This window comes from Esox lucius, chromosome 16 (assembly GCF_011004845.1).
Source record: "Esox lucius isolate fEsoLuc1 chromosome 16, fEsoLuc1.pri, whole genome shotgun sequence".
NCBI lineage: Eukaryota > Metazoa > Chordata > Actinopteri > Esociformes > Esocidae > Esox > Esox lucius.
The window spans coordinates 21,483,855-21,500,390 of NC_047584.1; the positions used below are offsets into that span (position 1 = coordinate 21,483,855).

Below are 16,536 nucleotides of genomic sequence, written 5' to 3' on the forward strand. Positions count from 1 at the left end.
TGTGTGTGTGTGTGTGTGTTTGCATGCCTCCATATTCTGTGTGTGTGAGTTTGTGTGTGTGATGTATGTGTCCCCTCTGACACCATTGTCAACTCAGTCTGTGATGATGATGCTCCATGTCCTTCTCCTGTCTAGACACGGAGATAATTCACCAACTCCGGCCCTGCTCTCTCCCATCATCTGTGTTTATTAAGTAAACACCCCTCTAGGCTCAAATCTCACTCAATGCGCACACACACCCACACACACACACACTCAAGGCCACAAAAGAATGAGTATTATTTGTGTGATTTCTAGACTAGCGTCTAATCTTTTACTCTCTGTGGAAAATCAGACTGATTGTCCAGAGGTGCCCTTCGGCGTCTCTTGGGTGAACACCCTCTGCCCGGTCCCTGACTGAACGACGCGCCAGCATGCGCGCACACAACCCTGTGTATGGACATTCTGGGCGCATTTCAGAGTTGTGAAACGTGTGTCCTGAGACACTTTATGTCAATGACAGATTTTCTATGACCGGTCCCAGAATGCTGCGGCAGAAAACATTTGGTAACATCAGGTACAACTGGATATCATGGTACGAAATGGTTCGTCTGTTGATAACAGGTTTATTATGTGCTGTGACGAGACCAGGATATTTCATGTCAAGACACATTAAAAACTAAGTCTTGAAAAAAGTCTTGGTCTTGACGAGGATGAAAAAAATTAATTTCCAACTGCAGCGAATGTGTACCTACATTTTAAAAGATAGACTACTTGGGAGAAGGAAACAGCAGGTCCTGTGTAGTTGGGTTGATAGAGCGTGTCGCTAAGCAGTGCCAGGATTGTGGGTTCAATTCCCATAGAGGGCTAGTATGAAAATAGAGTATGAACATGTGTGCTCATTTCCTAGACTAAGGTTGCGTTGTGTAGTCTTGCCTTGATTCGGTTGACATTGGACTATAAATACACATTAGCGCTTCACTAACCCTGGCCAGAGGGACATCAGCGGCCATTGTAGGTTAGACTGTATAAAGCTGATGTTAGTAGCCTTCAAGTCATCTAGTTTCCATACAATACAGCATGTCAGATCTCTTTAGGTTTAGGCTGCTGTCGGAAGTGATCTGTTATCACGCATGCTATATAAATAGGCTACTGGAGGATAGTGGAGGGCATGCCTTGAGCTTTGTACATCGTGCCTGGGCTGTGCCACCTGCATTTTAATGAATCAGATTTGTTAAGACCCAAACAGAGCCTGCAGAAACACATGATGTGAAGGAGAGTCAAATTGTGCACAAGGTGACAAATCATGAATCAAATTGGTCTTACAATCAGCCATTTGTCTGACATTTTTATGCTTTCAGTCCATGTGTGTTAATAAATTAAATCAAAAGCTTTTTGAAACATGCTGTGGCAAAAGCTGTCCCCTCACATATTTTTACAACGATCCTGATTGGACATACATTATGGATCTGAAGTCATTATACTGCCACGTGTGGCCAGTCTTAACAAATCAAAATGTTGTGAGCACTCTGTTCGTAATGGTTTAGAACCCAGCTTTCAGGCCTCTGTCTAAGGGCCTTAGAAGTACAACAACGTTTTCAAAAAAGTTGGGACAGAGGTAACACGACTGGAAAACTAAACATGTTGGAATATCACACAACTAAAAACAGTAACATTTCTCAGTATCAACATTTGATATGATGTCTCTGTACTATTTTCAATTAAACATAGGGATACATGATTTGCACATCCTTGCATTCTGTCTTTATTTGCATTTTACACAGCGTCACAGCTTTTTTGGAAGCTGGGTTCTATTTACAGTATGAGTCCGGGGGGAAGAAATATGAAAGCCACTGTGAGGGGTGTGTAAAACCAAACCATGGTTATATGCTCATTGTTATTAAGGAGGGATAAGCAGGTGCTGGGTTTAATTACTTGGGCTGTTCTCCTATTATAACTAATAATGCCATGGGCCTGCACCGAGACAACCTTAGAGAGAGACAGTGACAGAGAGAAAGAGAGACAACGATAGAGGTATTTCTAGAAAGAGAGAGGTAATTAAAATGTTACGCATGTCTACCACTCAGCCAATATAAAACAGAGAAAGAGAAAGATGAAGTGGTGGGGACATGGTTATAAGACAGCTCTGACCAAGTCTAAAATAAAAAGATAGATATGTTAACTTCAAATTTACCTCATGAGACATTCGTCTTCAGGTTCACTAGGTATAATTATCTTAAAATGTTTTCAGGACAAATGTGTTTCCCAAATGCTAGCCTGTTCTATATATATTGCCCTAATTTTGACAGGGAACAATAGTCAATATAAGGAATAAGTTATATAATACAGTGGGGAGAACAAGTATTTGATACACTGCCGATTTTGCAGGTGTAGGTACTCTTCAAGTGTAATTGAGGGAATCTAACACAAAAATCCAGAAAATCACATTGTGTGATTTTTAAGTAATTAATTAGCATTTTATTGCATGACATAAGTATTTGATACATCAGGAAAGCAGAACTTAATATTTGGTACAGAAACCTTTGTTTGCAATTACAGGGATCATACGTTTCCTGTAGTTCTTGACCAGGTTTGCACACACTACAGCAGGGATTTTGGCCCACTCCTCCATACAGACCTTCTCCAGATCCTTCAGGTTTTGGGGCTGTCGCTGGGCAATACAGACTTTCAGCTCCCTCCAAAGATTTTCTATTGGGTTCAGGTCTGGAGACTGGCTAGGCTAGCATCCCCAAAGAATGATGTTTCCACCTCCATGCTTCACGGTTGGGATGGTGTTCTTGGGGTTGTACTCATCCTTCTTCTTTCTCCAAACACGGCCAGTGGAGTTTAGACCAAAAAGCTCTATTTTTGTCTCATCAGACCTCATGACCTTCTCCTATTCCTCCTCTGGAACATCCAGATGGTCATTGGCAAACAGACAGGCCTGGACATGCACTGGCTTGAGCAGGGGGACCTTGTGTGTGCTGCAGGACTTTAATCCATGACAGCGTAATGTGTTACTAATGGTTTTCTTTGAGACTGTGGTCCCAGCTCTCTTCAGGTCATTGGCCAGGTCCTGCCGTGTAGTTCTGGGCTGATCCCTCACCTTCCTCATGATCATTGATGCCCCACGAAGTGAGATCTTGCATGGAGCCCCAGACCGAGGGAGATTGACCATCATTTTGAACGTCTTCCATTTTCTAATAATTGCTCCAACAGTTGTTGCCTTCTCACCAAGCTGCTTGCCTATTGTCCTGTAGCCCATCCCAGCCTTGTGCAGGTCTACAATTTTATCCCTGATGTTCTTACACAACTCTCTGGTCTTGGCCGTTGTGGAGAGGTTGGAGTCTGTTTGATTGCGTGTGTGGACAGGTGTCTTTTATACAGGTAACGAGTTCAAACAGGTGCAGTTAATACAGGTAATGAGTGGAGAACGGGAGGGGTTAGATAATTGCATTAATGAGAAATTGAACAGGTGTTCCTAATAATCCATTAGGTGAGTGTATATAATATGTGTGTAAGCTATATAACAACTAGCATCTAAAAAGATTTAGTTATTTCGTAATTGATTTGGCATCTGATAATAAATGGCTTCAGTGTCTTTTTTCAGTTTACAAAGGGGTTCTTTACTCTTTTATCGATCCTTGAAGTACAGTTTGACTTGTTTAATCCAGTGGTGCTGTTGATTTCAGTAGACGAGTTCTGAGTCAAATATCTTTCAACTGGTCTTATCCCGATGTTCCTACACCCCCCCCCCCCCCCCCCCCCCCCCCCATGTCCTGCACTGAGTGGCGTACATGGCGTCATAGTTAATGATATTTAATCCAAAAAGTTGATTTGACCTTTATTCATACAGCGAAGTCAGGCTGAGGCATGGTTCACTTTCGCAGCCTAGCCCTTTATTACAGTCACATTAAAATATGATGACGACGGCTGCTAACTCGCTGGCAAAAACAGCCAGCCACTCTTAATTGTAAAATAATGTTTACTTTGATGGGGCTGAAGCGTAAAGCTCCGTTGTAATGTTGAACCATCTGGATGTCACAGTGATTAATGTCGAAGCTGACATTATGGTGGTTAACGTTACGGCCTTAGGGAGCGCACGAAAGCCTGGGCAAATGACCTGCATGTTGAACCCACAGTGGGCAGCTGAACTGTAACACCAATGTATTTTCTCCCTCCCAGGGCAAATAGCAAGATAGCAGTCCACACAGGAAAATTCTTGATATTGGCACAATGGTTTGGTTCCACCATTATACCGTCTTGTCTATTAGTCAACAGACAGGGCTGCATGCCAGAGTCTGTATGGTCTACTGTGTACAGATGAAATACATTGTTTTATAGTATGTCGTCACACATCCCATAGGACTTGTGTGTAGTGACGATGTCTTGTTAAAGACTTACAATAGCCTTTACGCTGATCAGCCATAACATTATGACCACTGAGGTGAAGTGAATAACACTGATACCTGTCAGTTGGTGGGATATATTAGGCAGCAAGTCAACAATCTGTCCTCAAAGTTGATGTGTTAAAAGCAGGAAAAATGGGCAAGCATAAGGATCTGACTGTTCTTTGACAGGGGGCCAAATTGTGATGGCTAGACGACTGGGTCAGAGCATCTCCAAAACTGCAGCCCTTGTGGGGTGTTCCCGGTCAGCAGTGGTCAGTACCTATCAAAAGTGGTCCAAGGAAGGAAAAGCGGTGAACCGGCGACGGGGTCATGGGGGGCTCAGGCTCATTGATGCAAGTGGGGAGTGAATACTGGCCCGTGTGGCCTGATGCAACAGACAAGCTACTGTAGCTCAAATTGCTGAAACAGTTAATGCTGGTACTGATAGAAAGGTGTTAAAACACACAGTGCATCTCAGTTTGTTGCTTATGGTGCTGCGTAGCCGCAGACCAGTCAGGGTGCCAATGCTGACCCCTTTTGCTGAAAGCGCCTTCAATGGGCATGGGAAGAAGGAGGCCTGGTCTGATAAATCATGTTTTCTTTTACATCATGTGGATGGCCGGTTGCGTGTGCGTCACTTACCTGGAGAACACATGGCGCCAGGATGCACTATGGGAAGGAGGCAAGCTGGCAAAGGCAGTGTGATGCTCTGGGCAATGTTCTGCTGGGAAACCTTGGGTCCTGCCATTCATGTGAATATTAATTTGACACGTACCACCTACCCAAGCATTGTTGCAGACCATGTGCACCCTTTCATGGCAATGGAATTCCCTGATGGCATAGGCCTCTTTCAGCAGGATTATGTGCCCTGCCACAAAGCAAAAATGGTTCAGGAATGGTTTGAGGAACGCCTGACTTGGCCTCCAAATTCCCCAGATCTCAATCTAATAGAGCATCTGTAGGATGTGCTGGACAAACAAGTCTGATCCATGGAGCCTCCACCTCGCAACTTACAGGACTTAAAGGATCTGCTGCTAACGTCTTTGTCCCAGATACCACAGCACACCTTCAGAGATCTAGTGGAGTCCATGCCTCGACGGGTCAGGGCTGTTTTGGCGGCAAAAGAGGGGACCCACACAATATTAGGCAGGTGGTCATAATGTTATGGCTGATCGGTGTATATGGCCATGAAAGAACTGTTGACTAGAACTCCTCAGATACTTCACTTTTCAATTACTACAATTATATTGAATTGTATGTATATAATGAGTCAGGCCAGAGTAAAAAAAAGAAAAAAAGAAATGTCTATATAAATGCAGCTGCCACTGCCATTGAAGCAACTGGACACGGTTTATCATAGTGCATTATGTTTTACTACAGGCAATAGATTCAGCACACGTCACTGGAAAATATCAGACATTACGCTGGTGCTCTTTGAAGTCTCATAGATCAGTGCCTGCTGTTAGTTCTCCTGCATAAACCACCACCATAGTTCACTTCTCTGTTGACGGACAGAAGAACAAGATGTCATAATAAATAAATAAAGAGGAGGTGCTATATGGATCCTTTTCATTCCGTCTTGATAGAACATTATGGCAAGTTTATACCAGAATGTAGTTTCCATTTAGAACTGTATGTACATGGTTCTGTTTTATATGGTTCACAAAGGTTCGGCTATGGTTATAGGTCTATGTCTTTACTATTGTCTGTTCCTATTTAGAACAATGTTTTTTTAGCGTATTAAGCGTGGTTGTAGTTTTCCTGTTATTCCCGCCTGGCAAGTTCATACTAAACCTGATTCTGATATACAACAGAGAAGGAAGACAAATTGATTTCATCACTCATGTTACGGCAACAGAAACTATAACAATGACATCTTGTGCTCATGGTATGATCTGATCACTACGGCCAATGTCTTCAGTAGAGGAGGACAGGTCGCAATAATGTCCGTCACTCTCAGGATGTGCACTTGAGAGAGAAAGAAAAGAGGGAGAGAGGTAGAAAAGGAGAGAGAGACAAAAAGATGAGAGCTTAAGGGGGTTGGTACCCTGTTGATCATCCTGTCCATTGAGATCTACAGGCGGGCTTAGGGAGAAAGGGCTCGCTAAAGATTCATTTGGGATTCAGTAAGTGTCTGCTCCACAGCCTCTTCTCCCCTCCGTTTCCTCCCTATCATTGCCTCTCCCCTCCTCTCTTCCTCTACTCCCCTTCTCTATCCTCTGTCCATATGTTGTTCAGATGGCCTCTCTGGCACAGATGGACTGTCACATCCTGCTAATTGATTAACAGGCATCTTTCTCTCTCTCTCTCTCTCTCTCTCTCTCTTTCTCTCAAGAGGATGATGTGTTCGAGGCTAACAACGTTCAATAATGTCACTAGAGAAGCTGTTTGGCTAATTCTTCCTTGTTAGAATTTGCATGTAGAGGAAAATCCATGCCTATTGTCTCATGGGATACCTGTGTGCGTATTGTCTTACAAAAGGCTATTATCTATATATGTTAATGAGTTAGAAGCTCGATAGCTATGTAATTAACCCAGCAGATAAGTGCCTTTCACTGCTGAGCAAATGTCATTGACATGCTATCGTTATTTTGTGATTTTTCAGTGGTCCAAGGTTATACAGCCTTACACGGCCATCCCAATTGAAAATGGGCTCGGTACTATTTGTGCCAATAGTCATTAAGCATCTTCGTGCTGAAGTAGGATCAGTTAAGCCTTTAATCATGGGACCTGAAGTTAGATCAACACTCCTACGTGGCTGTGGATCCGATGGCGCTCAGATGATACATTTGAATGGCACATAGTTACTCTGTTAGTCTCACAAGTTATACCTCCAAAAGAGTTGTTTTCAGGCTTCCCCATTTTATGAAAACGCCTGTTCACGACCAGGCTACCTTTGTATTGAAGTTTCATGTCCCATGTGTTCGGACTGTTATAACATTTGTATAATTTGAGAGGCGCACATCAGGAGTAAAGTAATTTGTATGATTTTATTTTGCATGTGAGAATGATTAGCACACATATTTGGAGTGGAGAATCATTGGCACAGATCAGTCATATTAGGCTTTGTTTAGTCTTGTAAGGCCAGGCCTCACAATTTGCCACAGAGGCCTTTTTTCTTCTGGGGCAGATTCAGACATTTAACGTGAATTATCATAAGGAAGAAACTATACAAAATCAAAATGTTCTTGCTTTTTCTTTCGTTTCTAAACCAAGGGATGTCCCAGTTGATATGACTGCAGTATATGTGAAGGTTAGAAAAGTTTGACAGCCACTGTATTAGATGAGTGTCTATGGGAGACCACACAATTACCTTAACAACCACTGAGCTGGTATAGTACAGCATACGGGCGTGGACACACAAATGTGGACTCACACAGGCAAGGAGACACAATCACACAGAGATATGGACTCACACAGGCAAGGAGACACAATCACACAGAGATATGGACTCACACAGGCAAACTGGCTTGGACACAAAAATACACACACAGGCGTACACCAACACACACTGGTGTGGCCACACACAGGCATGGTTGCAGATACACACAAAACACACACAAAGGCTCACACACACACACACACACCACACACACACACACTGGGGGCATTTTGTCAACAGAGGTGCAGTATGTTGTTGTCCGCTGTCTGAAATCAATTAGTTTGTCTGTCAGGTTGGCTTAGTGGCTATAGTAAAGTATTTCCCTATCACAGCAATGGAGACCAGACACATGAAACAAATGATGGAGCACCGGCTTCACTTTTATAACTGCGAAGTGCCTCAGTGAGCATATTTATGCCTATGCACACACAAACACACACACACACATCCTCTCACACACCCACCCATGCATATGTGCGGCTTGGCCCACACACCGCCTCCACGTACTGATGCATATGTATTCCTGTCTGTTCTGTAGGACACAGTAAGGGCTGTTGTTCCCTTTCTCCGTACCCATACAGGCAGCTCCGTCCCTACCCGTGGTTCCCCTGCCTCTTCTGGCCCTTATTACCTCCATAAGTCGTGTCTGGGCTGATTGTTATGGTCATTGCATCTGCTGGGAGCCGTGGCTGTTATCTTCGGCCCTGCTTTCTGCTGTTTTATGTGCCTTGTCTTCCCTTCTCCCCTCCGTCCCCTGTTCCTCTACTATCATCTCCACCCTTCGCCACCCTGCTTGCCCTCTTCTTATATCATATTTCACCCTCTCTCCCCCTCTTTCTCTCTATCCCCCTCTTATTCCCTATCTCTCTTTCTCTCATACTCATGTTTCTCCCTTTCTCTCTGTCCCTCTGTAACTTTCGGTCTCTCCCTTTCTCTCTGTCCCTCTGTAACTTTCTGTTTTTGTCTTTCTCTCCCCTCTCTCTTTCTCATTCCCTCTCTTTCTTTCTCGCGCTCCATCTTCATCCTTTCTATTCTCTCTCTTTCTTACCCTCTCCCGCTCCTGTCTCTCATTTCTCGTTCTGTTCCTCTCTCACCCTCTGGACCTCTCGGTACCATTCTGTCTCAGGGTCCTGATCACTGTGTGAAGTGTCTCCACTTTAAAGATGGTCCTAATTGTGTGGAGAAGTGTCCAGACGGCCTTCAAGGGACCAACAGCTTCATCTTCAAATACGCTGAGGCCAACAGAGAGTGTCAGCCCTGTCACTCCAACTGTACACAGGGGTAAGGTTCACGCTGTCTTTCTGTAGGGGGTTGGGTCTGTTTGTTTCTGTGTGGAAATGATTTACGTTTGTTTGGTCTGTAAAGGGACCAAAGATTAAGGAAAAAGGTTAATGTTGGCTAATGGTTTAGAGTAGAAATTAAAATTAAGGTTAGGCTTGGGGGTTAATGTTTAGGCTTACGGTTAAAGTTATGTTGTTGGCGAAAGAGTTAAATTAGGATTTAGGGATAGGATATAAGGAAATCCGATTTGAATGGTCGTTATTTTATGTGTCCCCACATGGATTTAAAATGTGCATGCGCATGCGCGTGTGCATGTTTTACTTACCTTGTGGGGACTTAAAGTGAGCAAAAGTCTGCAGATGGTGAGTAAAACATGAGAAATATACCATGTTGGGATTTCCCCACTAGGAAAAAACAGATTTTCTGGCTTAGGGTTTAGGTTTAGAGTGAAACTTCCGATTGGGTTTAGGGTTAGGTATTAGGTTATGTTTAAGCATTGCGGTTAAGGTTTAGGGTTGGGCATTTTTGTGTCCCCACTAGGTTAGTAATACTGGACTGTGTGTCTGTGTGCGTTTGTTGTGGGTGCTATTTTTTAATTTCTGGTTTGGGCTTTCTGCATCATTTGCACTTCGTGATGTTGTGTGCATGGCTGAGTATATCATCAGGGCTCTATTCTTTGCCCCAAAAATAACATTTAATTGGTTTTAAAATGTTTATACAAAAACAAAGCAAATCGCACATACTGTATTGTGGAGGGACCTACCTGAATTAAGCTAATATAAAATCTGTTAGATGAAAAGTTTTGCAACTAAACTGTTTTGTTTAGTGGAATAAATACACCAACTCTGCAGTGTGAATGAAAGAAAGAAGGAAAGAATGCTGTTAATACGCTCCTACAATACGTTTGTCTCACTTGCTACACAAGGACAGCCTGATCCCCACTGTAAAGCCAAGGTTACCACCATAACAGGAGGAAAACAATATCTGGTTCACCCACAATGCAACAGCTTTCAAGACCACTATTTATCACAGGCCAGCACATCTGTTACGTTCCCCTTGGACCTGACCCCACTTATAACTACGATCCCATATCCAACCAAGGTGTATTAGCGTCTTAACAGAAGATACACCATCATGCCTGCATGAGCTGAAAAACAATGAGTGAAAATTGAGGTGAGAGAAGTAGAAGAGAGGTGAAAGATTCTCCAGAAGGATCTGGCTGCTGGCGGGTACTCTCTGACATGGTCACCGTGAGACCAGGGTCACCGTGAGACCAGGGGCACCGTGAGACCAGGGCCACCGTGAGACCAGGGGCACCATGAGACCAGGGGCACCATGAGACCAGGGGCACCGTGAGACCAGGGGCACCGTGAGACCAGGGCACCGTGAGGCCAGGGGCATCATGAGGCCAGGGGCACCATGAGACCAGGGCCACCATGAGACCAGGGGCACCGTGAGACCAGGGGCATCATGAGGCCAGGGCAATAGAGCCAGGGCAATAGAGACACAGTCAAACTAGGATCAACTATATAGATATACTGATTACATACATTTGATTTATAGTGAATTTAACTATAAATCTAATGTATGTAGATACTTCCTCTGTCATAGATCCCAACAATGAAACAAAGAAACCGGCACTCCCACATTTACATTTATTCAATTAGTCTCACCCAAGTCTAAACTTTTCAACTATCTCTTATAAATACAGGAGAACAGTTACTGGTAACAGAATATCAATTATGGTATGCTCAAGATTACACCCTTGATCATTTCATTCAGTGTAGGCTAGGTTAGCACACATTCAATAATTACAGTTGATTATGATAATTCAATACCAGGATAAGAAATAACTGTGATCATTATACAGAAATTGAGCAATACATGATGACAACAATCAAGGTATACAATGTTGAAATGACATACCACTTGATTAGGCTTTTGTAAGAATGAGGGGGTATGAGACACCCCAAAATCACGTTCTCAACACAGTGGCCAGTGGCCAAGCCCTGCCCACAGGTCTCACAGTGGCCAAGCCCCGCCCACAGGCCTCCCTGTGTCCAAGCCCTGCCCACAGGTCTCACAGTGGCCAAGCCCCGCCCACAGGTCTCACAGTGGCCAAGCCCCGCCCACAGGCCTCACAGTGTCCAAGCCCTGCCCACAGGCCTCATAGTGGCCAAACCCCACCCAAAGGCCTCACAGTACCCCAAGCTTGAGACTGCTCGGCTACACCCAGACCCTTCTCAAAGATTCCACTTTTACTCGCTCCCTGTGCTGCTGAGTACTGTGAAACCAATGCAATGTAATTTTCAGCAGCGAAAGGAAGGGGGCAGATATAATTTCAAATTGCAGTCAGTCCCCCAGATTGGCTTTGTCACATTTTGCTTTCTACTCCAACTGAGTGGCAGGCAGGCAGCCTCCATGTAACTCCATGTACCAGTAACAACAAAACAGGATAATATTTGTCACAAAACATTATCCAGACCAAATGCCATCTTGTCACTTTGTCAAAAAACACTAAATCCCGGAAATCTTCAGTTCAGAATTCAATACACCCAGAGATTATCCCCGTTGCTCCATAGGCCCTAAGCTTTTTTTACACCAAATATTTTGACTACCTGATGTCCTTTGTGACCGTGTCTGGAATCACTGGTTTCTTCCTGCCGACACATAATATTGACAGACAGATTCTACAGACAGACACAGGATTTCCAGTATAGTGTCTGATTGATTCATTAATTGATTATAGTAGATTCATTGATTCTTCCGGAAAAGTGATTGAGTGGTATGTTAATTGATGGATTATGGGTGAGTGATGGAGGGGTGGGAGGGAGAGTAGATGATAAGTGGGTGGGTGTTGGCAGATGGGTGTTTGGATGGTAGGTGGGTGGGTGGATGATGGGTGGGTGAGTGGATGGGTGGGTGATGGGTGAGTGAGTGGATGTGTGGGTGGGTGATGGGTGGGTAGATTTATGATGGGTGGATGCATGGTGTTGCTTCATTAACTGTGTGTTGTTTTCTACCTTCATTCAGGTGTACTGGTCCCAGACTGCAGGACTGTATTGGTATGATGGACAGGTAAATATCCTTTAAAATCCTCACCACTACTTGCTTCTGTTCCCCAGACACAAACACACAGTTGAATGGATTTGCCATTTTCAAAGTCCATGTTCACACTGGAATTGATTGGTCAATTGTGAAAATATACGACACACACCTCCCCCCAGCAGACCACACTGGCTGAAATAACGTCATTACAAACAAGTTTGCCCACTGGACAAGGCTTCTATTTATTTTTATATCTGAAATATATCTTCAGACAACTGAGGTTAGCTAGAGAACAATAGTATAGGAGAGACAGACAGAGACATACAGACAGAGAGAAAGACAGACAAACAGAGAGAGCGATAGAAAGGAAGACAGACAAGACAGACAGACAGACAGACAGATAGAGACAGACTGAAAAAGAGGAAAAGAGAGACAGACAGAGACAGACTGAGACAGATAGAGAGTGGGGGCAGAGAGAGGGTAGAATAGAGCAGTGTGATTAATGGTTAGCTCTGAGGCCAAAAGTGTTTCTGTGTGTGTTTTTGTGTGTGTGAATGTGCATGGTTTGCTTGTGTGTGTGTGTTGCAAGAGTGCTGGCATCTGTGTGTGTGTGTGTGTCTTGTGTGTGTCTGTGCAGGCTTGTGTTTGTGCCTTAGTCTGCTCCTGATAAATTGATAGCGCTTTGCTTTTGTTCTCGCGGGGAAAAAGAACAAAATGCCACTAACCGTTACGAGCAAATGGATTTACGATTCCATGAGAGACAGTTTGTTGTTGGGGGTGGGGGGGGGGGTGTGATGGGGCACATGAGAGAAGGGGGGTGGGGCAACAGGAAACAAACAGGAAGAACAGAACAGAAGAGAACAGAGGGATAGTAAAACAGAACGCATAAAGGCCTAATGGAACAGTGCCCCCTCTGGGTCCATGCACTGAAAAAAACATCACTGCACAGAGGAGATGCTTTATTGGCCTAAAACACAGACCTAAATCAAGGCATAGTGGAAAACCTGACTAGTTGGCCTAAGCCTCCTGATGAGCTGAGCTAAATTAAGCCATTTAAGGGCAGAGAGAGAGATAAAGTTGGTAATGAATGCTAATTTACTCCAAGCTGGAGCTAGAAAGAAGAACAACATCCCAATGACATCCAATTCTATTATGTAGTGCACTCATTTTGACCCAAGACTTATTGGCTCTTCTACTACCTTGCTGCTTCAGAGTAATGGTAACCTATTTTGCAGAGGGAGAGAGAGAGATGTATGGAGAGGTGAACCGAAGGCTAGTAGACATGTTGATTCTAGACCGACAGGGAAAACCCACTGATAAAACAATGCCTTCCAGAATGAAGAGATGAGCAATAGACTATGATAGAATGTCATTGTTGTTGTCAGATGTCAAATGTCAGATTGATCTTGCAATCAAAATATGAGAGAAATCTGAGGTATTTTGTTTACTGTACTACTAGCATAAGAACAAGCAAAAATAACCAGTAGATACAGCTCTGAAAAAAATTAAGAGACCACTGCACCCTTTCCTTTCCAAAAAAGTTGAAAAGTTTTGAATGAGGAACAGTGAGGGAATCAATTTGCAGTGGTCTCTTAATTTTAACACTTCTGTTCCTCAATCAAAACCTTCCTTTCCAACTTTTTTGGAAAAGAAAGAAAAAGGTGCAGTGGTCTCTTTATTTTTTCCAGAGCTGTATATACAGTTAATGTTTTAAGTTAATGTTTGAAATAATATTAATATGTGACTGACATATTTCTGATTAAAATGTCCTCGCCTGTCAGTCTATCAGTTTGCCCTGACTTGTAATCGCCTCATACTTGCTTTGACTTGTAATACTATCCTTCCCACCCTAACCCAACATAGACTGGCTTGTACTATACCAGTCTCGTTCATTAGGGGAAGACGTGGAGGAGACAAGTCATGTGGTTGTTTAGAAGTAGGTTTAGAGGGGGACATTTTTTAATAAGCAATTCATTTTTTATATTAAGTTACGATGGAAAAAAATCCAAACAAAGTCCAACAACAAACACTAGGGAAGGAGGAACTTAAATAGGGACAGTGATGAGGAACAAAGGTCAGGACATAGTCCATAAACAGGTGTCTGTGCTCCAAATGAGGTGGAGAGGGTGTTGGATCTGTCTTGCCAGGATGTGACAATATTCATTCATGCAGAATCACTCGAGATCCTTCAGCGTTACTTGTCCTTGCTTGTGGACTCTCCTTGTCTGCTCACCCTAGGTTTTTTGAGTTAGATTTTAGTCAGGTGAAAGGGATGGCCATTAAAGCTTGATTCAGAGGTCAATGATACCTTTTTGTGTAGATCTAGAAAAATCCTTTGGCTCATTTACCTTCTGGAAGAGCCAACCATGACCCAGTTATAGCTTTCTCACAGAGGCAGAGATATTTTGGTCTAAAATCTCTTGGTACCTGGGTTCATTATGCCATGTATACTAACCAGGTTTGCAGAGCCTTTGACAGCAAAACAGCCTTCAATAACATATCCACCACCATACTTCACAGTGGGGAGTGTTTTTTCTGCGTGACCAACTCTGTTTTTATGCCAAACCCATCTCTGGTGTTTGTGACCAAAAAGCTCAAATTGTAAAGTTCCTAGACATTTAGCAAACTCATTTAGCAAAGAGCAGACGTTAATGTCTTGATGAGGGAATAGGCTTTCTGTTCTGCAAAACATCCAAATAGCTGATTGGCATGAAGGTGGGGTTTTGGAGACTTGGTGGCCCCAAGATTCAACCAGCTATTTTTTTATTTATTTCTTGTGTCCTTTTCTAAGCCGGATTATCACAGCTCCAGTTGATTTCAAATTCTCAATTATTTAATGGAGATGGACATTTTCAGGTGTTTAGTTATTTGAAAGTCTAATTTACAAAGCTCAAAAACCTTTTGTCTCTTTCTTTTTGTGCTCTCTGACTTTCCCCATGTTGATAGATGACTAAGATCATCAGGGTGTATATAATATGTCATCTCATAATTATTACCCCAGTGAAAGAGTCATGAACTTGGAAAAATATAATAATATAAACTTCTGTTAACTTGTCTTGTGGTTCCAATAATCATGACTCATTTTTCAGAGAAATATGTATTTCTTAAGATTTTAAATCATTTGACCTCACTTTTTCAGTATAAGATTAAGCTGATAACTTACATGTACATATTTTTGAAGAGGTCCAATAATTCTGAAAAGCACCGTCATAGAAATGTAACAGAAGACAAACTGAAAGTGCATTTGTCTGCAACAGTAGTTTAGTGTGCCATGTTGGTAAAATGTTTTATGAACATTCTGTTACAGAGGCTATATCTATATCTCACATAAGAGAGAATAGACTGTCATATGCATGGCATGCCAACCTCTTCATTTTGGCTTGAAAATAACCTAATGTTCCACATGATAAATGTTTTATTTGTGGATTATTTTGTGCACTGGTCACCCGATCCAGTAAATGTAAGGAGGGGGGTTCTAGTAAATGTACAGGGCGTAACGTGAAAAGTGGAAATTGCATTGCAATCACTCGCTATTTCCGGGAAAAAATCCGGAACCTATGATACTTATGATTCGCAGAGGGTAGTTTTGGTTTTAGAGGGTGGTTTTGGTTTTAAAGGGTGGTTTTGGTTTTAGAGGGTGGTTTTGGTTTTAGAGGGTGGTTTTGGTTTTAAAGGGTGGTTTTGGTTTTAGAGGGTGGTTTTGGTTTTAAAGGGTGGTTTTGGTTTTAGAGGGTGGTTTTGGTTTTAAAGGGAGGTTTTGGTTTTAGAGGGTGGTTTTGGTTTTAGAGGGTGGTTTTGGTTTTAGAGGGTGGTTTTGGTTTTAGAGGGTGGTTTTGGTTTTAGAGGGCGGTTTTGGTTTTAGAGGGTGGTTTTGGTTTTAGAGGGTGGTTTTGGTTTTAGAGGGTGGTTTTGGTTTTAAAGGGTGGTTTTGGTTTTAGAGGGTGGTTTTGGTTTTAGAGGGTAGTTTTGGTTTTAGAGGGTGGTTTGTAATAGAAGGAAAGAAAAAGCCTGTTGGTGGCCTCGTCAGTTCAATGGCTTAAGCCACTGCCTCCAGTACACACACATACATACTGCTGCAGCATTGTTTAAAATCCGGACCCACTGCCCTTCCAGCAGAATTTCACTATAGGTTACACTCCAAAATATCTTTAAAAGAAAAAACTACTTCATTACCTGTCACAATTTATTTCCTTTCTGCTCTCCATTTTGGCACAATACTACCCAATGCTTAGTACTGTAGGTGCACATCCCTACACTACAGTATGTCTCTTAGAGACACTTCCACCCAAAAGCACCAGACAAGCCCTAAGTACAGTCAGTCATATCTTGCAATATTGTGTAGAAGAGGCTGAGCTGGGAGAATGAAGATTTGACCCCCGCCCTCCACAAAGGGCTCCATTTCCTGATGTACCTTGGTCAAAAATTGCTCTCTACATAGGGACTATAGAGCTATTT

At 42.9% G+C, this 16,536-nt stretch overlaps 1 protein-coding gene across 1 annotated transcript in view; it reads left to right on the forward strand.

Annotated features, from left to right (window-relative positions):
• The window catches only part of LOC105016195 (receptor tyrosine-protein kinase erbB-4), a 344,454-nt gene that overhangs the window by 277,703 nt on the left and 50,215 nt on the right, over nucleotides 1-16,536 (forward strand). Inside the window, exons 15-16 of the mRNA XM_013137977.3 lie at nucleotides 8,879-9,033; nucleotides 12,067-12,111. Of these exons, the coding sequence (XP_012993431.1) occupies nucleotides 8,879-9,033; nucleotides 12,067-12,111 (200 nt within the window). The remainder of the gene's footprint in view (nucleotides 1-8,878; nucleotides 9,034-12,066; nucleotides 12,112-16,536) is intronic.